The 21,913-nt window shown below is 29.6% G+C and overlaps 1 protein-coding gene across 2 annotated transcripts in view; it reads left to right on the top strand.

Moving 5' to 3' along the window:
• Positions 1-21,913, top strand: part of LOC143192043 (uncharacterized) — a 103,208-nt gene that overhangs the window by 53,733 nt on the left and 27,562 nt on the right. For both annotated transcript variants that reach the window (XM_076397504.1, XM_076397503.1), the window contains exons 2-3: positions 16,824-16,896; positions 19,332-19,669. In XM_076397504.1, the coding sequence (XP_076253619.1) occupies positions 16,850-16,896; positions 19,332-19,669 (385 nt within the window). In that variant the 5' untranslated portion in view covers positions 16,824-16,849. The remainder of the gene's footprint in view (positions 1-16,823; positions 16,897-19,331; positions 19,670-21,913) is intronic.

Raw genomic sequence — 21,913 nt, 5'->3', positions numbered from 1 at the left:
TTATGTACATATTTAATTTAAAATGTTTTCAAAAAAGTTTCTTTAAAAGTTTTATTAAAAAGTTTTAAAATTATTTTTAAATTTTTAGTGAGTTTCTTATTTATTTTTTGAAGTCGGTTCTTTTTTTTTTCTTAAAAATATTTCATTCCATATTATCTTTGTTTCCAGCATGCCAGAGTACATAGAAATCAGTTGGAGTTACTCAAACAACCTATTTGTTGCAGATCTGTGTTATTTATTATATTACATTAAATTTATTAAAAGTTACATAATCGTAACCACTTTTTTTTAAATACAACTCGCTATATTTAAAAGATATCGTTATGTTTTTGTTATAAATTAATCACTTTAAGTTTTAATTGAATATATTGTTACTTTCTAATCAATAATATTAATTTTTTTCAAAATTATACGAATATAGTAAGATTTATAAAAAGTATATTAATTAATATTTTATTAGTTACGGCCAATTCAATTTCAATTAACAACACATTATAGAATGTGCGATCATTTATCCATATTCGTTATCCATTTCATCCTACATGTTATTATAAAAGCCATAATAATTACAAATATGTTCAAATTAGTCATCGTCGACTACACTCGAACTGAAAAGAACCACACAAATATATCTTGCAAAATCTAACGATCAACAAATCGAATATTCGAGAAACCCTTGGTAGGTGTCCTTTACAGTTCAATGGTACCCATCAGCGTTTTTTTCTAATTAATAAATGAAAACCTTTAATTCAATTACTTATTGTCTTCACGGTTTATTTAATGATTACATAAGTAGTATTAACAATTCTGAGATAAACAATGAAACGAAACTTGTAAGAACACCGCGATTAGATGAAACAATCGAACCAAGATGATTAGTCTTAATTTAAGATGATATAACTTTTCGTTATTAGTTCGGGCATGAGATAGTTGATAATACAGTTATATAATGGTAAAGGAAGATGAAAGATAGGTCAATTTTTTTGTTATTGAAATATAATTAGAAACATACAAAAGGCGTGGTCAATACATATGTAAATTGATTTAATTTCAAAGTTAAATATAGAGAGAAACACTTTTTATAAAAACATTTCATTATTTTTGATTAATATATATGTTATTTTATATTTTATATAAAGTGTAAAAACTAATTTCATAGTTTTGGCGTTTCGAAATTATGTAATTTTCAAAACTTTTCAAAAAATAACAAATTTTATGCAAGAAAATTATGTCGTATATAACTTAAATACGTCTATTCCAAAGATCCCGATTATATGAAGTATGATATGTTGTATTCCTTTCACTTATCAACCGTTTTTATAGAAGACGCGCAAAATATTCCTGGCTATCTATGGCAGAAATGATTTCTTTGCTTCGTGAAAATATTATTCAACGAAATAAGTTTTTGAGTTTAAAAACACACTTTTCACGTGTCAAAAATCAATAATAACAGCACGTTAACTTTGCTTCAAAATAGGCCTCAGTTTCGTGGATCACCTCTTTATTCGCCGAAAATTTCTTCCCCGCGAGCATTCTTTTGAGATCTGAGAACAGGAAATAGTCGCTGAGGGCCAGATCTGGAGAATACGGTGGATAAGGAAGCAATTCGAAGCCCAATTCATGGATTTTTGACACGGTAAATTGTCTTGGTTAAGCAGCACTTTCTTTTTCTTCAAATGCGGCCGTTTTCAACGATTTGGTCCTACAAACGACCCAATAACGCTATATAATAGTCGCTGTTGATGGTTCTTCCTTTTTCAAGGTAGTCATTGAAAATTATTCCATGCGCATCCCAAAATACAGACGCCATAACTTTGCCAACCGACCGTTGCTTTGCGTTTTCCCACGCTTTAGAGCTGGTTTATCGTGTGCAGTCCACTCGGATGACTGTCGATTGGTCTTCGGAGTGAAATGATGGAGCTATGTTTCATCCATTGTCACATATCGATGCAAAACCTCGGGTTTATTACGCTTGATCATCTTCAAACACTTCTCCGAATCATCAACTCGTCGTTACGGTCATTCAAAATCATTTTGTGGATTTTTTTAAATATTTTCGTCGGTAACCTCTTTCTTCTTTTTTTTTCTTCTCGGAGACTCGGTATCAAGCCAAGTTTTTGCTTCAACTGTATTTTTTCTCTTCAAAAAGCAATATTTTATCAACACGCGAAATTCCTTTTTATCAATTTTTTTCACAATAACAAAAGTTCTTTCACTCAAAATGCCATAATTCACAAACTAATGATCTGACAGCTGTCAAATTTGTACACTTTTGAGACTTAGAGCTAATTAAAAAACATATGGATTTAATTCTAGTAGCGCCATCCATGTGTCGAACACTTTTCAATTGTCCTGTTAAATCTTTTGGATCTTTCCCATCGCATGTAAACGTCTGGATACTGTTTATTTGTCATGTAATTAATTGAACGTGCTTTGAGGGCTTCAGTTGAGTTTTCAACTCATAAGTATTACACTATCTTCATTCTTACAGACCGGCCTTTGCCATTGACATCAAAATCGCCAATGACATTTAAATCGTTGAAGCCAATGCTTATGATGGAGAACAAAGAAGTAAAGTGCTATGTCTAAATAGCTTATAATACACACAGTAAATACTGAGTAAGGAAAAAATATAATAATATATAAATTATAACAAATGAAATAAAAATAAAGCTTTATCAATCACTTATTTACATCAATAAATATTTATAGATATGCCAGAAGGTTATTAATCTCAAATAAGTTCAGTCAAATTAGAAATTGTTTAGGCACATATTTTCTTTGAAAGCTTTTCTCAGAAATCATCGGAAAATAATGACATGAGAAATAAATGAATATATAAATGATAATGTGGATGTAATTACCAGATGCAAAATTATACATGCATTATTACACAACTAGTGTTCTAATAAGTAATATGACATTTTTCTATTGTGTATTTTTCTCCTTGCGCAACGAACTTTTAACATGAATTTTGATGTGTAATAATGAATAATTAAATAGATGGATATATAACGGGGTCATATTTTCGAATATATTTCAGTGTGAGGCCATATCAGTAAACTTGAAAATTACATTATATAATAAAACAGGAATAGAACCGCACTTTGAATTAATTTTTTAAACATACTTTTAAAATACATGCCCTTTTACCAATTTTGTTTAATCTGAGATTTTTTTCAATATTTTCTATCAATTACATCTTACATTAGTACAATCTTAATTTATTACTACTTATCAGTCGTACTTGCGTCAGTGTATAAGCAGGAAGAGTGGCGAATAATAAATTCATCAGTATATATTTCCCAAAAGGTGTTTAAAAGTATTATCAGAAAAATAGCCACTTGTTGCAGCTCAACCCTTGATTCACATTATTATTTTCTAAAGTTTTATTATTTTATAGCGGCTAACTCCTACTCATCTTTATGGCAGCTTATGAATTGTAGATATCCACAATGTCCTTAATAGCAATCCAAAAATATATAAGTATCTTCATAAAAAGGAAATGAAAACATTTATAATCAAACGAGACCATATATGGTGAATATACCAGGTAGTGTAAGATTTTAGCATTTGAGCGTTTTCATGTAGCCTTTTACGCAGTTTTGAACATATTATATAATAAAATTTATTCGTTTCAGTTGATAACGATTTCCAAGAATGGTTTCGTTCGGTTTAAGATCCCATTCTCTCATCTTTCAATGTTTTTGGTTAACCGCGACGTTCTTTGTCAACTACATCGAAATCATTGGTTGTAATTGAAACAGTTAGTGTTTTTATCGATGAAGTATATTTACCGTAAGTTTTTAACAGCACTTGATGTCTTTTAACAAAGATTTTATTTAAATTAAGATAGGAAGGAAGCATGGTTAATTTGAATTAAAAAAACATTATTAGGTGCTTGTGTGTATTTTAATTAACCATATATATTGATGAAAATGCGAAGTATTAATGTTAAAAACTATGATGGTTCTAAAATTTCTCAACATAAAATAATAGTTTTCTATTTAGTATTATTGGGTTGCCAAGACCGACAAACACTTTTAGAAAGTTATGGAGTCGCTGATCCATTTGGCTTATCTGTTTTAAAATATACAGCTCTTGGACAGCTTATATAATACGATAAAGTGTATCCAGGTACTTATATGAAAGTTATATATATTAACCACTCCATTTCGGAGCGTTTCAACAAGAAAAAAGGAAGCACTGATTCTGGTGTATTAAGACTGACGATGGAAGGTCGATATTTTACGGCTATCTCAAGCACAAAAAATTGTGAATTAGGGCAGGAGAGCCATCCACTTACAAGAACGTTTCAAGCGCCAACGTTGCAACAGTTGTGAAGAATTAACTGTTGCAGCTGGAATGGGAAGTTCTGCAGCATTCAGAGTACTCACCAGACCGCCTTATGATTACCACTTGCTCAGATCCGAAGAAGTGATAAAATGCATCAATGATTGTTCAAATGCCAAACCTACATCACTATTTAAATACATTTCTCCATGTTGTTCGAAACATGGGAAAAAGTTGCAGAAAACTAAAAGATATTTTGATTAATACATATTGTAGGTTCATTTTCTTTCTGTAGGTTTAAATGCCTTTTACTTGTTTTTAATATTAAAATTATTTTTAATAATCGTCTATACTTCAACAACATAATATGACATGACACAAGAAAAGTTAACCATAAAGATGTAATTTTAGCATTAATATATAGAATGTATTATACTTATAGTATGTAGAGTCATTTAGTGAAATGAAATTGCAGTCCTAACTAAACAAATATGTTTATATAATAATATTAGACTGAAAAATACTGGATCTATTTAATAGAATAGCACCTTCATAAACGCAGTTAATCCTAATTTTATATTTTTAATAGGCATTTGTTTGGGCCAGAACTTTATTGAAATAAATTCAGTTTTTATAAAACGACTGTGTAATTTAATTGTCAATTCAAAACTGCAGCTATATTGTTCACTAAGCTCACGTATTAGTGGTAAATATTAAAATATTTTATTTGTTGTTCTTAAACAACAAAAAGATATAAAGAATACATCGTTCTTATTAGACGATGAAATATGTCATATATTTTGAGATTTGGTCAATAATATTAACATTTAATCGTCTTTATACTTATAACTAATTTTGCTAGGATAAAATTGTAATTATCATCAGACTAGTTATTTGCATAAAAATATTAAAAAATATTTGTAGCAAAAGTAATATCTATTTTCTGATGTAAAAAGTTTAAAGACAAAAAACAAAACAATAAAATAATTCCCATTTATCATTGTTAAATATTTCTAAAATATTTAAACATTCCAACATAAAACAATAAAAACTCTATATCATCTTACTTAGAAATCCTATAAATTTAATGCGTTTAAACATTAAAATACTGAAATAATACCCAAGTGAAATATAAATATTATTTCATTTTATTTGCTAACGGTACTGAGTTATTTTAGAAATATCCTGTCGAACACCTGCTTTGCATAATAAAAAGTATAATTTCACTTCCCTTATCCGATTTGGTTGAAAATCATCTTATATAAAATAAATATACTACAATAATTTCATATTATTATAGAAAGTGTCTTTAAACTAGTAAAATTACTGGTGAAATTAACCTTACTTTTCTTACTAGCACGACAAAAATACCATTACCAAAACTAAAAAAATATAAACCTTACGGTTCCAAAAACAACTGCTTAATATTCATTTGTCATGATGCGACTTCATAGATACCTATTTTAATATGAATAGCTACATTTAAGGTAATCTAAACTGCCACACTATGGACATCCATAAAACTGTTTTTTATACGTAGTATACTCCAAGGTGATATTTAACAAGTGGTTAGGAAATATAATTGATACTTAAAATTAGATGGACTTTTTACGAAAATATAATGTTTGAAAACACGGAATGTTGAGTAAACGCCATTGTTTTCTTAAAATGTTCAAGTATATTAGTATTCTCGGTATTCAAAAGATTAATATCAATATTTATTCGCTTAAAATATGTGTGATTTACAGTATTCCACTGTTTAATGTTTCTTTTTACATACTTATGATTATCGAGTTATTATATATTTTATCACTTGGTTAACGTATAAAATATTGTATTGTGTATTTTTCATAATCCATAATGCTGATTGTTTTTTTATTATGAAGTTAACACACAATTATCTTAAATTTATCATTTGAAAAAGTAGGTAGCACAAACAAATCCTGTTAAAATTTTCAGATGTAAATTATCATATAAAAATATTTTTTAATGTATGCTCGCTGATTTCTCCATCAGTAATGGACCGATTTACAAAATTCTTTTTTTATTCCAAAGAGTGCTCTTCCGAGGTGGTCCCATTGGAACCAAGTCACGATATGGCGGGTGGAAGGGGGAAGTCGATGGAAAACCTCAAATTTCAGAGACACGTACAATTTTTCACATATTTTTTTATCTATAATAATCAGATATTTGTGTATAATGTTATTGCTGAGCTAATGTGACGGAAAATCGGAAGTCCTTCAGTGCAAAAGCCATTCAGTTTGCTTTTTAAGCATAAACTCTAAGATGTATGACCTCATAGAAATGCTGTACACAAGTGCTTCTATGGTGTAATAGTTAAAGCTTTTAGCTCCCAAACGAAGGTCGCGCGTTCGATTTCCGGCGGGATCATTAGCTTTTTTCTAGTTTAGTTGGAACATTTGTCAAATCACTTAGACTAGATAGCGGGCCCCAGTGCCTGAAACATTCCTTATTTTCAATCATTGTTTCTTTATTCCTCGGACAGTAGAATGTCCATATGGTGGGCCGAGTACGCAAACACACGGAATAAGGACATAATGCAAATCAAACCTTGCTAGATTTGCAGAAAAGCGGTAGTGAAATATCGCTAAAATGGTGCCGGAGAATGACAACGAAGGAAATGATAACCGCGGACAGACTCGCGAGAGAAGCCACTGAAAAGGAAGTAATAGGACTGAAAAACCAGGGCATAAACATAAAACTAAATTATGAACAAAACAAATCTAATTTAATATAACTGTTTGGGCTAGGTATGCAGAAAAAATATTAATATTTTTGGCCGATATATCGATATATCGATATTTTTTGAAACTTTAATTTTTAAGGATTATTGAATTTTAGTACTTAATTTTAAATGTCCATCAATAATATCACTACTTTTTAAAATATTTAGAAAAAAAAATATCTTTTGAGACAAATATTTCACTATTGTTATTCTTTTTTAATATCGATATTTTTTATACTTGTTACAAAAAATATATCGATATTTTTTTTCTCCGGTATACCGATATATCGATATTTTTAAATATCGATATCGAAAACTAATATATAAATAAATTCAATAAATATAATAATTTGAAAATTTGAAAAAAAGAAATTACGCTGTGTAATTAAAAAAAACATTATAATATCGTTTCGAATTGTTTAAAAACATTGAGAATTATTCAAAAGGTTGAATTAGATGTTATTAGATCTTCGACATGAAGCCAAAAACTTCCAATAGTTCAAGACTTCTGCTCTGCGTATGTACGTGAAATCAGATCGGTGTAGTTCATGAGCTGCAAAAACTGGACTAACCTATTATAATTATATTATATAAAATTTCACAAATTATCCACACATTTTAAATTATTGCAATCTTATCTAATGAACATGAATATGAAATATTAAACAATTTTCAATATGAAATTTCATTAACCTATGAAATTAATGAAATGAAATAAAAACAAACATAAAGTAAATAAAATAAACATATATCTTTATTTCTTATTTTCGATCTCTCATATCTATTTTCTATTTATCTATTTTTCAAAGATATCGAAGTGCAGAAGAAAATACTATGATAATATTTGGATTCAAACCTAATTAATGTAACTTCTTTAATTTATTTAATTGGCCGGAAATTATATAGATGGAAGATAATTGTGACATATCATATATGTACAGGAAACACGTATATGAATATAAATACTACTAACTCTTAATTAAATTAATTATATTTAAATGCATCATGACAGTGAATTAATATTAATATGTTTAGAATAGATGGCCTAGTTTAATGGTCAATTGAAAGTAACCATCCTGACACAAGGCGCTACTAGAATTATATCCATAAATCCAAAAACTTGGCTTGATGCTGAGTTCCCGGACACTGCCCCAGGAAAAACAACCATCAAGGATTGGTATGCTAAGTTTAGACGTGATAAAATGAGCATGGAAGACGGTGAAGGTAGTGGACGCCCAAAAGAGAGTGTTACCGACGAAAACATTAAAAAATCCACAAAATGATTCTGACCGTAAATTGGAATTGAATGAAGTAGCAGACACTCTAAATATATTAACTGAACGTGTACATCATATCATTCACGAATATTTGAGTATGAGAAAGCTCTGTGTAAGGTGGGTGCCCCGCAAGCTCACTTTTGACCAAAAACAATGACGAGTTGATGATTCGGAGCAATGTTTGAAGATGATCAAAGGTAATAAACCGAAGTTTTTGCGTCGATATGTGACAATGGATGAAACACGGCTCCACCATTTCACTCCAAACTTCAATCGACAGTCATCCGAGTGGACTGCACACGACTGACCCTGCTCCAAAGCGTGGGAAAATGTAACAGTCGGCTGGCAAGGTTATGGCGTCTGTATTTTGGTATACATAGCGTTATTGGACCGTTTGAAGCACCAAGACAATGCACCGTGTCACAAGTCAGTGAAATACTGGCAGATCTGGCCCCCAGCCACTATTTCCTGTTCTCAGATCTCAAAAGAATGCTCACTGAGATCGCCTAAACTGAGCCTGAGGTATCGAAAAGTTGGAGGGTCGCTATAATCAGAGTCATCATAATCACCCTTGAAGGGAATTACGTTGAGTAAAAAAAACTAATTTTGCAAAAAAAAATGTTTTACTATGGTAGGCCGGGGACTTTTTTCAATTGAGCAGTTACTCTTGGCTAATTACCCGCTTTTTTATTATACGCCGTTTCCCCAAAATTACCATTCAAGGTGCAGTTATATGTCATAGAAAAGTATTAATACTAATGGTTTCGTACAGTTCGCAAATATTAAGAATTTGAAAAATCAATCGACTATTATTGTTTGCTGTATGGATTAATGTTGATGGCATAATAATGTCCAAACATTTAAACGCACGTAGTATGATTCAGCGTTTAAAAATGAAGACGCTCGACTCTTCGAAGCCTATAAAATCATAGTAACTTTCAATATGAACATTACAATCAACATAAACAACCATGGGTGGGCAACGTTGAACACAAATAATATAAAGGCTACTACACATGCATAATGATTTTGATTGTGCTTTGCATTTTAGCTGAACAGTACATTTCACCTCTTCACTTCTCATGGTGTTTCCAAGAAATCCAACTTAAAGAGTCTTAAAAGATGCAGCATGCGATTCAAATCTTGCCAGAAGAGCAAAAATATAATGTATAAAGAACCTTCATAGTTTTTGAATACAAATAAATTAAATAATTTATTAAAATAAACGACGATAAATATTAAAATAGATAGAAGTTATCCTTTCTGTTGCTTGTAATTTAATTCATTAATATATTAAGTATATAATATAGAACTTTAGAGCTTATAAGCGTCTGATATAACGTAAATTAATAATCTTATGCTTTATTTGTCAGTCACTGTTAATATTTGTAATAAATTTACATTTAGTGTACTTCTAATCAAAATCACTGAATATACTGGTTCAAATTATTCAGGAATCTATGTCCAACCGTTGTATTACTAAGCTGATTGGCATGAAGAATGTTTATTATGTTATGTATTGATAGGAAATTGTTTTGTTACATCCTGTAAATCAGAGTCGTTTATATTCTATATATGTCATAAAAAATCTCATAATATTGCGAAAGGTGTATTCTTTTTGTTTTCCTACGCGTATGAATTTTAATTATATGTAACTAATTATGAATAATTAATGTAAGGCTGGGTTGGAAAAATCATTGTTGAAATGAAACGTATGCATTCATAGTCAAAAGAGTTCATTGTATGTTTTTAATGGATGTTACTGTTAAGTATTACTAAAGAAATTCATAGAATTTTATTTGTAATTTGAAATTTTAATATTTTAAGGATATAATTTTATTACATATTAGTTTAATTGAATTGCAATAACAACGGAATATATTTATATTACTAAAATAATTATTTTATTAATATATTGAACACTGTCTTATCTTCAAATGAATATGGATAATAACCAAAAAAGTAAGACAATTAAAGTAAAAAAATATATAGTCAATCAATCATAATTTAGTACTTATCTCCACGAAATAGATGTTACAACTAATATGATAGTGTTTAATATTTGTTTATAGAAACATTTTAAAATTAATATTGGGGAATTTGAAACTGACGGCACAACGCATTGGGTGCTATCAGAGCAAATTGAATTCTATGTCCAAAATGTTCCATATGCAGAACTTATTTTCCATAAAAATCATTCTTAAAAAAAAAGAACTCAAAATCTGCATTTTACAGATACTTCATTTTAGTATTTATGTTATATAGCGAGATTGATACGGTCCTGGCTATGAAAACTGTGTATGTTTATGTTTTACTTAATAATTTCTTGAGTGAGAAGTCTAGAGACAGGGGTTTCAAGTCTAAACCCTCGATGTCGTTCTGTATCGCCGTTCATACAGTAGTTACGTTTTCTCCGAAACTAAACATTATTTTAAAATAAATTAAAAGTTTTTTTCATTATTTTAAACCCTTCACGTTATATAGCATATATATTCGCTGTACATGAAGAATATTTTACTTTGTAGCATTAGAATTATAGTAATTACATTTAAAATTAAACAAGGTTTTATAAAATGTGAAGGGATTTTACATACATTAAAAACATCATACATTGACCAAAATAAATAAGTAGCAAAAAGTGGAATTAAATTATGTCGAAATTTTAACTCAACAAGTACATAGTCCGTTCTTCTGTCGGTGTTCAACCAGTGTTAAATCTTCGAATAAAAGTGATTCATGTGGTAATCGTATTCATCAGGGTAATTCCTGTTTAAAAGACAACTACATGCTTACTCTTGCTCATATCCTCAACTTGTGTTGATATAATTAAGTACATATTAAACAAAAGTAAATTCTAATTATAATGATAAACGGTCTTAAACAAGACAATCATGAGGGACTATATACATTTTTTATAATAACTATGCATGGAAATAGTATAATTATTGGAGACGGTATATTCATTTCACAGTAGATTGAAGGAAAAAGCTTCTTAAACTGAGCTTACTTACTTAAAAATTACTATTGCTTATTATACATGATTTACAAGAAAAATATGAATGTAAAATGAATTTTATAAATTGATACATTATACCATACATTTAACACTAACGATATTTTAAACACACAAAAATTATAATCAAAAGAAAACTTGTTTTCTTTTATTTGTTATGTTTCATTAGAGTTAACAGAAAGATAAATGATAGTACGAAATTTTTTTAAGTCAGGTTATTCGACGTTGTTCATTACACTATTCTTTTGTAATTTGATATAATTTAGTGCTTACACTATTTGGAAATACAACTAATGGGAGCTTAAATAATTGTTATTCAAGGTCTATTAATTTTCTGGGTAATGCAAACTGAATTCACTTTGAGTTATATAAATAAAAAGGTCCTCCAGATGAGCATTAATATGTAATGCTTACGTTTCATAGAAAGGGGAAGCGAAGAAGATAAGACCTAAGAAGTTTCCGTAGCAGTTTTCTGTTTGCTTAAGGAATAACAGAGTCGCATTGGCAGGTTACTAAACGAAAACGATATCAAAGTTATGCTTAAACTAAATATATTTATCTCCCTAATCAGCTAAATAAATATCACAGGTGTAAATAATGTTCCCTATGAGTGAGGGGAAAGTGTACGTAGCAGAAACTGAAAAAATACGGACAAAAGAACATTCAGATCTAATCAAATTAAGCTGAATACTATATACCATGAGTGATAAGTGATAAGAACTTAGTCGAGATATTAAAAACTCACCAAGGGCTGTATAGCTCCCTGTTTTTTAATTATTCGTCGGTCAATGAAAAAGTATAATCGTTAATTCAAAACTCTAGCCCTGGAGATGCAGAAGCCAATAGTCCAAATATTAGCAACTGTGTAAGTCTCAAATTTTTAATAAAAAATCCGATTTTTGAATAATCTCTAAATATACTATTTTTTTAACATGATATTCTGATGGTGATTGGAATATTGCAGTGTAATGACGATCAGAGTGATATTTTGTTTACGATTTTTTAAGCCTTATATGAAAATCTTTCGTCGGTATGAACAAATTAATATAGAGATCTTATTTTGGACACGGTTAAAGGATTTGAAAATGTAATTCTTGACTTATTCTTTATATATTGTTCTATTTTAGTTTAGTACCAAGACTCATTCCCGCATATCCTCCAATAAAGTCTTATTGTTCTGTTAATGCGATGTTATTTGATTATTTGTATAAGTAATAAAATGGTAATGTTCATCTCAATTTCGAAGTCTCGCCTGACGTATGTAATAAGTATAGCGACAGTTTTAGCATCATATGTCCATATATCCACTATATCAATGGTTCCTACTAAAATAAGTTACACCAAATAATCAGAAGTATATAGATATTAATATATAAATGTATCTATGCGAACTGGTACTTCGTAACTATTCATTATTGTTGGGCAATAACCACATTTTCCGTTATAAATATCTAAACTTGTTATTTGAACCTACATATTTATTTGATTTATTCCGTTAATACGTCGTTTTAAGGCAATGAAACATGTCAACGAAAGAAAGGCTGTCGAACTAAATCGAATTATTAATTTCAAACCAGAATCCTTTCCGAACAACGGGCGTATAAATTATCAGCGCACAGATAACGTGCAAGTAGTTGGAATATGTAAACTTATACAGCTAAAGAGCTATTAAGTTGCGATTTGTTGCAAAATAATCGACACAGATCATTTCCGAGATACCAATAAGAAAGAATTGTTCTCGGATTACCAACCGCAACTGCACCGACTCGGCTACGTTATGTAAAAGAGAATTGGCCGCGTTGATATGAAAAAAATGAAGCAGTGTATAACGGATTCAGTTAAAATGCATTTTTACTCCCCTCGATATATCGTCACGCTATAGATTGTTTATAAATAGAGCATAAAATTGGAGATGAATGTTATATAAACAATAAACCGATAAGTATTATATGCAATGGAAATATTAGATCTAAGAAAATGTTTGCAATATTTTATAATATAGTATCATAACTTAGGTAACTTTATAGTTTTAATTTGATAGTACTTGGTACTTGCTAATACCTAGGCGAGGATATTAGATAATTATTATAAATATTTGTTTCATATATGTATATTAAAGTCTCATTTTTGCTAGCGAGAGTTTATCTGGATTGGATCTACCGTTTAACGTGGGTACCGGTCCGAACCACGATCCTCGGCATTAAGCCTACCGACTGGCGAGTGACCATGTTAGAAATCATCCCTGAAAACATCCAGTCTTACCCATAGCCTGGTTACTGACGTGATTGTGATCACTTTCCTTGTCGGAGCAGGATTTCCCAGCAAGATTTCAACAGTCCCATCTCAAAAATGATCAGTTCCGAATTATTTGATTTACTGAGCCTTTATAACATCATTCACAGATTCGTTTGAAAATTAACTTAGTCACCATAGACACGTTCTTCCTTAAAATACAAACATCTTGAGGAAGATCGATATGCTTACCTAGTATAAAAACAAAAACGGAAGAACAAAAGACCGAAAAACTTTCCCCAGCAGTCCTGCCGTTTCCACAAGGATACCGGATTGGTAGGGTACTGAATAAAAACAGATTTGTACAGGGCCTCCTCCAAACGTAGAAAAATGTAAATAGGAGGAAATGGGTGGATAAAAAGCAGCAACTGTTTTTAAGATATGGAATACCAGATGGCTTTTTCTGAATACTGGATGGATTCTGACAACAACATACAGTTCATTAAAGTCGAGGTTTTGGCTACAAGTCCACAGCAGTCCACGAACCAAAATACCATCCAAATGGCACTTAATGACAATAATTAAAAACAATTAAATTAATAAATAATTATTCGTAACCTATATTAACGAGCAATCTTCATCAATTGTAAGACAAAAGCCACCAATAAGTACATTGTAATAACATCGATGACAAACTTCACTGAAAGGCACTTCAAATCTGGGAAATGTAAATAAAGCTTCGAAAAAATCGCTGATTCTTTGAAGTGAAAAGTTTTTGTTTGGTTAATTAATATTTTTTTTAATATATCCCCACCGCGTTAAAGCTAAATAGATCTGTCTAGTAAGGATGAACAATTTACAATATTTACTAAATTTACTAAATTGTATGTTGATCTCACAGTCCACGAATCAAAATATCATCCAAATAGCACGATTATTTACATTATCAGAAACGTTTTTAATGACTATAATTAAAAACCATTAACTTAATAACTAATTGTACGTTAATAATAATTTGTTTTTGAAGAGACAACAGTTGCATGCTAGCGAAGCTTTATGGAAATCTGACGAAACTAGCAAAAAACTAGTTTTAACTGTCACTGTCGAAGGAGAAAAAAATTATATATAATTCTTCTCTCCTAAACTCCTAACCGATTGGATCGATTTTGATAAACTTGTATGTGTGTTTATGTGGATCGAGAAAGATTTAGATTGACAATCACACCCGGTAGGTGGCGCTGATATAGCGTTCAAATATTTTATAACATTTTAAGCATTTTTCGATTATAATAACATATCACAACAAAACCACTAATTGGATATTATTGTAATTATCTTATAGCATTCGTTTTATTGTCTAAATAAATTATAGGGTTTCCATCGTGATTTGTTGGTTTTTCTATACCGTCAGTGTTACTTACTTCATTGAATATTCATAAATATTTTTACCTCAAGGGGATTATATGACACGTTTGTTTCTGTCTGTTTTTAAATTTGAATCATAAAATGACTGTAATGAATAATAATTGATCGGTATAATAAGAAATTTTGCTAAACTAAATATTTGGTAATTCACCGTTAATGTAAAATTCCTACTTAAATAAAGTTAATAATGTCAGTTATTGTTAATCACTTTTAAGTAATACTCTACATATTTCCTATGAGATGCCACTAAAGCATTGCTTTGGCTAACCTTAATCAGACCCCTGAATAAAATTGACCAATCACAGAAATTTGCAAACCTGCGTAATTAGTGAAACACCTCAAAAGAAAACCAAACACCAGTGTTGTAATAATTGGTTTTCAGCTTACAGCTGATATTTCATGTCTAGCATAGTAACGAGTATGACGCTACTAAAATTAGGTAATTTTTAATGAATATCTTAGAATATGATTTGCAAGTGATAAAAAATTCAACGCTAGCAGTTTTATAACATTCTGTAATAAACTTATTTTTATTTGTTTACCAACAACATAATATTAAAGTAAATTAATGCTAGGTAGTCCAATAAGTTCGCAGAACACTATAAATAAAAATCAATATTACTTTATGGATAAGACTTTCGTGATGGTAGACATCGAATAGGGCGAATTAGGCTTTGTCAGCATCAAAGCAAAATCATATTCAGAAATCAGCCAAAACCAAAAAAGTATTAACGTCAGCTTTTTAGATGAAGAATAGATTTTCTTCGTTAAGTATAACATAGAATTTGTTTTATTATTATAACATTTTGCTTACACGGAAAAAATCGAAATAAAAACCTGCTCACATAATTCTAAAACTTAAAATCAATGAATTTTAGTTTTTCCAATTTTTCTTAAATAAGTATTTTGTACTTGTATGTATTGTGATCAGTAGTTTACATTATTCAAAATGAGAAATATCCAAGTAAAGAACCTAACATAAGTGTTAAAATGGTTTTAATATTTCTCGGCATAAAATAACATTTTTTCATTTAATATTATTGAGTTATTCAGCGTATACAGTCGCTAATTGTGGAGTGCTCATAATTGTTTTTCGAATATCATAGACTTGTTGTTTGAATTGAAAAAATATGTTTCCGAAACCGATAAAATATTTTAAAACTTATGGTAATGCTGCTTCGTCATATCTCATATAGCGGTTTGGATTACGGTAATCTAAAAGTAGTGATTTTTATGTCAATCGCAAGGAACGGCTGGGCAAAAAGTGCAAAGGCAAGGAATTGTAAAACTTATTGAACGACAGCCTTCAAAAACAGACAGCTTAGCCATTGAGGAATCAATAATTTTCAGACATTCACATCCGATAGAAAGGATTCAAGAGAAGGAAAAATGACTACCACACGAATTGATTACAAAAATGCCATTTCGACCCATTCCAACTTCACGGTTTCATTGCTTACCAGTCAAAAAATGAAGAATTTTCTGTATATATGTTTCTGGTGATGAAAATTTTATGTATTACGGTTATCCCAAGCACAAAAGGCATGAGCCATCCCAGGAGAGTCCACATTGAAAATCACTGGAGTCCAATATATGATTCATTGGAGGATAGTTAGAATAAAAGTACTGTAGTTGCGAGAAATAAATCCGTTTTTTTCTTCTTCATATTCGAGAAAACTCATTTATTTTCCACGAATATATTGAGTACACTAGTATTTCCATTTGATAGACATTCATTTTTGCTCTATATCTAATTATATATATTAAGTATTAAATTTCTATAATTTTAATTAAGCAAATTGCAACAGGCAGATAAAGCAGTTGTTTTTTGTTCCAGGCATTACATGACAGATAATTAATATAATGAGACCCCAGGAGGATTTGTATTGGAACGCGGTAGAATCCGACAGGTTTGTAAACATTTTTTATGAAAGGAGTTATATAATATAGATAAATAATTGGTCAGCGACCAATAAATTAGATTGCACTGATCGAATCTGAATCCATCGTTCCTTTTTTACCTTCACTTCGTCAACTAACCTAGAGAGAACTAGATCAACTTACATAACAAATGCACATAACTTTTTCCATTTAATTCCTAGATGTAACGTGCATGTTTTTTCTTCTCGCAGTAGTTGTGTATTTTGTTACTTCCGATATTATAGTAAATTTGTTATCGACTTACATGAGAATGTAAGGGTGATATTTATCTTCCTTCTTGGCTAAAATAATGTATATCCAGCATTCTTGGTTTTATAATAAATATTGGGCCTTTACAAAAAAACGTTTTTGTGTGAAGAAATGAGAAATAGAATGAATGGTATTTTCAGTCATCTTTATACATTACTGATAGTGCAATTTAGATATGTGCTTCAAAATGCTTCTACAGCCAAATTTCAGTTCAAGGGTCCAACATTTTATGACTGACAGCAAATGTATAAATGTTTCAGAAACTTTATTTGCCAACAATTTGCGGTTTTATATACATATTTTAACAAATTTTATCTGAGCTAGATATTTAATTTTCCATTACTGGGCAATTACAACGGTTGCCTATTTTAATATCTACCATTGTCAAAGTAAAGCATGCAGTGACTTGACAGTATTGACATGAAAAGTTATATTTACTAAAAACGTTAACCTATTTAAAACTAGACCATGAAATATATTAATTATATACATATTAGGTGATTGTATATATTGTGATATATATTGGTGAAAATGCGAAGTATCAATGTAAACGACTGTTAAACAATTTAACTTAATTTTCAGAAAACAAATTATAACAGTTTCTCATGTAATATTATCATTTGAGTTTTCCATTTAGTGTATTTATGACACAGTGTATATAGACCACGATTATGAACTCCGGAAATTACATTTGCGACATTATTTACTTTATTGTTTGATTTGATAATAAGTCTGCTGCTGTCGATCAAACATATTCATGAAATAATTGTGTCATATTCCATGCTGTTCTGTCATATCCCATCATTGTCGGTTTTCGTTTTATCAATTTAAAGGTGGTGATTTTGATGCCAATGACAAAGACCGCAAAAAAAGCAGAAATGCCCGATGATAATAAATTGTAAGATATAACCCAATTCAAACTCTTAAAAACTTTCAGGTAACTTAGCAATTGATAAATCAGCTATTTTTAGATGTTTATTTGCGAAAAAAATAATCGAAAGGGAGCAGAAATGGCTATCTATCATAAGAATTGACTGAAAATAATATTTCAAACCGTTTCAACATCGCGGTTTCATTGCATCAAATGTTTCATTATCATGTTTCATATAAAAAAGGGTGTTTTTGTGGTGGACACAGCTTACTCACCAGGTATATTATATTTTGTTTATTACTTATTAACGATGTTAACGAAGTTGTATATAATAAATCATAGAAAACATTTATATTAATATTTTCCCCAATAAATGTAATTTTAAGCACCTAATACATGCAATATTAGGTTATTTGATATCCTTTTTATATTTTATAGTTCAAAGATTATACAATTCTGTAAATTATTTTTTATTCTCAAAATATGTAAATGCTTCTATGTCATCATCAGACCCTTGGACATATTAGGTTTTTATTACATAGAATTCTGCAAACAAGTAATAATCACCAGGTCCAACCAAGTGGTAATTTAAAAATTTTACTTCGTTTTTGCAACTAACCATTAAAACCAACGTTTCTTGACTCAGTATGCGGTGAAATCCTATTATTTTTCTTGTAAAATAGATACGCATGTTTTTTTTTATTATTCTTAGTACTCAGTCGATCCTATAATGTGGCGAAATATTGGTTAACTGCTGTTTTAATGCCAGTGTGAAGTGCAGTAGCACTTCGTTTCATCCATATATTGTTTTCGAATTGATTTAAGAGAATAGATAATATCTCTTGATTTAGGAAAATATATGATATACTTATATTTTACTATATAATATTTCCAACGTAATTCTACATACTAAGTATTCCAATTACAGACATTCAAAAGAATTATCATTTAAGTTCTTCTTTATATAAAAGTTTTTATTTCTCATATTCTCCAATACCCAATGATAAATACCATCGAAGTTTATAAGATTTTGTTTAAACTCCGCATATAAAACTATAATAAGAATACAATAAGCTAATTTTTATAAGCTCAACATAACATATACATAGATTGGTAAGAATTTTTTTGAGATCATGAAACAGTAAATCGGGAGTACCAATTGCAAACCGCCATTCATTTTCACATTTTCTTTTCCTTCCCAGCTTTATTTCAACATTTAATATCTGGAGAATGAAAATCACTGAGTAATAATAAATTTGAAATTAATAAATTAATGTTTTTTAGTGAAGAATCGCTAAAGGACTACCACGCCATTCCCCCTGCAAAACAACCATATATCGATCCGTGGGATTTGGAAAACTACGCATACATCAGAGAACACCTAGACTCCATGGAATTGTCTTCAAATCAATCCGTACCTCTGGAAGGTTCCAGTGGCAGCGGAGGGGAATTCGGTGAGGCTAATTCTCATTCCTTTTTCTACGTGCCTGGAACCAAGCGACTGCCAGAAAAAGAGAGGAACAGCAGAATTTTGGATATATCCGGTGATTATGCCGATATCGACGAAGTACAATATTTTTCAAGAAATATGTCCGACAAACGACGACATTATTATGATTTAGGTAAGTTTAAAAAATATATTATATTAATTACAATAGTGCATTATTTAAGAAAATACAGTCAGTCACACAAATAAATGAAAATTTAAAAATACCTTAAATATATGCATTATTTATGTATAGTTTATGTATACGAATTAGTATATGATAATAAATGCCATAATAAATTAATGAAACCGAGCTAACCTAGATTAATGACCAATCTTTATTAATTATATAAAGACAGAACCCACCTTCAACTTCAACACCTGTAATAACCTCGATGCCACACTTCAATGAAAGGCACATCAAACTAAATGCAAATAAAATAGGTAGTCGAATAATTTAGGTAAATTTTATGGCATAAAAACACTGTCCATAAAACTAAATAAGCATTATCTTCTCCTAATAATTAATAACTTGCCGTATTAGTTAAAATATAGAAGATGGGCCTAGGTTCCTCACAGTAAATTGACAATATCCAATCAGCAGTCTGTAAAGCCTTATTTGAATGTAACACTTTTCTAGAGATAGCAGAAGCAAATAAGTAGCTTTTGATGTTTAAGCTTGTTATTCTCTTTTAACCAGTCTCTCAAGCTATTTCACTACTGATTGTAATATATTTGATAATCTACAAATTGGAAAAGATCTTTGAAGTATAACATAGATGACTACACAATTTGGGTGCTCCGAAAGGCTTGGTGATGTTTGAGATCAACACATCGCATTTAATCAATAAAGACATCTATCAAGAACTAGAAACTAGGAAATAATCAGAACTAAGTGGTCCAGTGAGACGAAATCTATTTTTATAATAAAAGGAAATTTCAAATTTGTTTATTTATATTAGGTACATTAAGAAAAAAATTAAATAATAATGTAATCAATATTACAAGAACAATATTACAACTTAATATAAAATAAGAATCATATAATGTTAAAAATACAAGTCGATATCATGTAATATCATGTAATAGGAAGTATTAATTACTTAAATAATGTCTGTGTTTACATACAAATCGCCAGATGAACGTAAAATTATATAAGCGTTATGTATTTTATGATGCTAATATTAGTGCTATATTTAGATAGTAAACAATTTTTATATTAAATTTACGATACAAGTTATTTGCTAAATTTATTATTATTTATTTATGACAAGATTTTGACAAGTTTTTGATAACATCCAAACCTATTTTTGGCCAGGTGAGTCAGTTCATTTTTTTTTTCATAAAAAATAACTTTTCATTTGTACTATTGCTAGTTATATATTTTTACCATATAATTTATTTTGAACCATAGCTGTGCTAAAAAAAACTTATTTTAACTTTTTATTATCAACACACTTTTTGACATCTCTGCAGTTACAAATTTTGATGACACACTGTTGGTCACAACAAGCCAAGTCTGGTAAATACGGTAAATAGGGTTCTTTAAAAATATGGTAGATGAGCCTAGCATTTCTATTTAAGTTTTTATAGTATTTAGTATTTATTTAATTATAAAACTCTTGATCCATTATCACTAATGAATTTTCCTTCAATTATTTCATCATCTAGCTGAAATACAATCTATTTAAAGCTATGTTCTATATGTATATAAAGGCTATATGTATTTTGACTAAAAAATTTTAATATCTAAATATTTTCCTAAAATCGAACAATGTATTCATGGGATTTAAAAATAGTTATATTTGTGACGTTATTATTATATTTGAATTATTTTCTATTACGAAATATTGTAGTTGTTATATGTTATATAAGTATTTAAAAAGTGTTATATTTGCTAAAAACCTTTTATTATTAAACAATATTATTATCATGAATTGAAATTGTATAGCAAATTGTATGGATAAATGCGCAGTAAAGAATGCGAGCAAAAACAGTTTTAGATAGTTGCTATTTTGTCTGATATCATGCTTATTATATCCTTTCATATTGTTTTGAAAAATGATCGACAAATAACAATACCAGCGTAATTTTCTTTAATTACTACGTCTTTTATACCCGTTACTTGATAAAAGATACTTGTCTGTATGTTATGTTAGTTGATTGACAGTACCGAAGCAAGTCTCAAGAGCGGTTAAGTGTTAATCGGTCAACTACAACTTTTTAAATGCGCTTACCCGTATTTGGTATAGAATATAATTCCTAATTCGCTACTATCGTCAACTAATGCCGCACTAGCATGTACGATTTCGTGCCGTAAAAGTAGCACGTTGGCTTGCTAAGGAACTGTCTAGCTTTTACTTAAAATGTATACGGACGC

This window comes from Rhynchophorus ferrugineus, unplaced genomic scaffold (genome assembly GCF_030347505.1).
Source record: "Rhynchophorus ferrugineus isolate W39M unplaced genomic scaffold, kcgeb_rfMv2 rfM2, whole genome shotgun sequence".
In the NCBI taxonomy this organism is placed as follows: domain Eukaryota; kingdom Metazoa; phylum Arthropoda; class Insecta; order Coleoptera; family Curculionidae; genus Rhynchophorus; species Rhynchophorus ferrugineus.
This window is presented reverse-complemented; position numbering and strand designations above follow the sequence as displayed.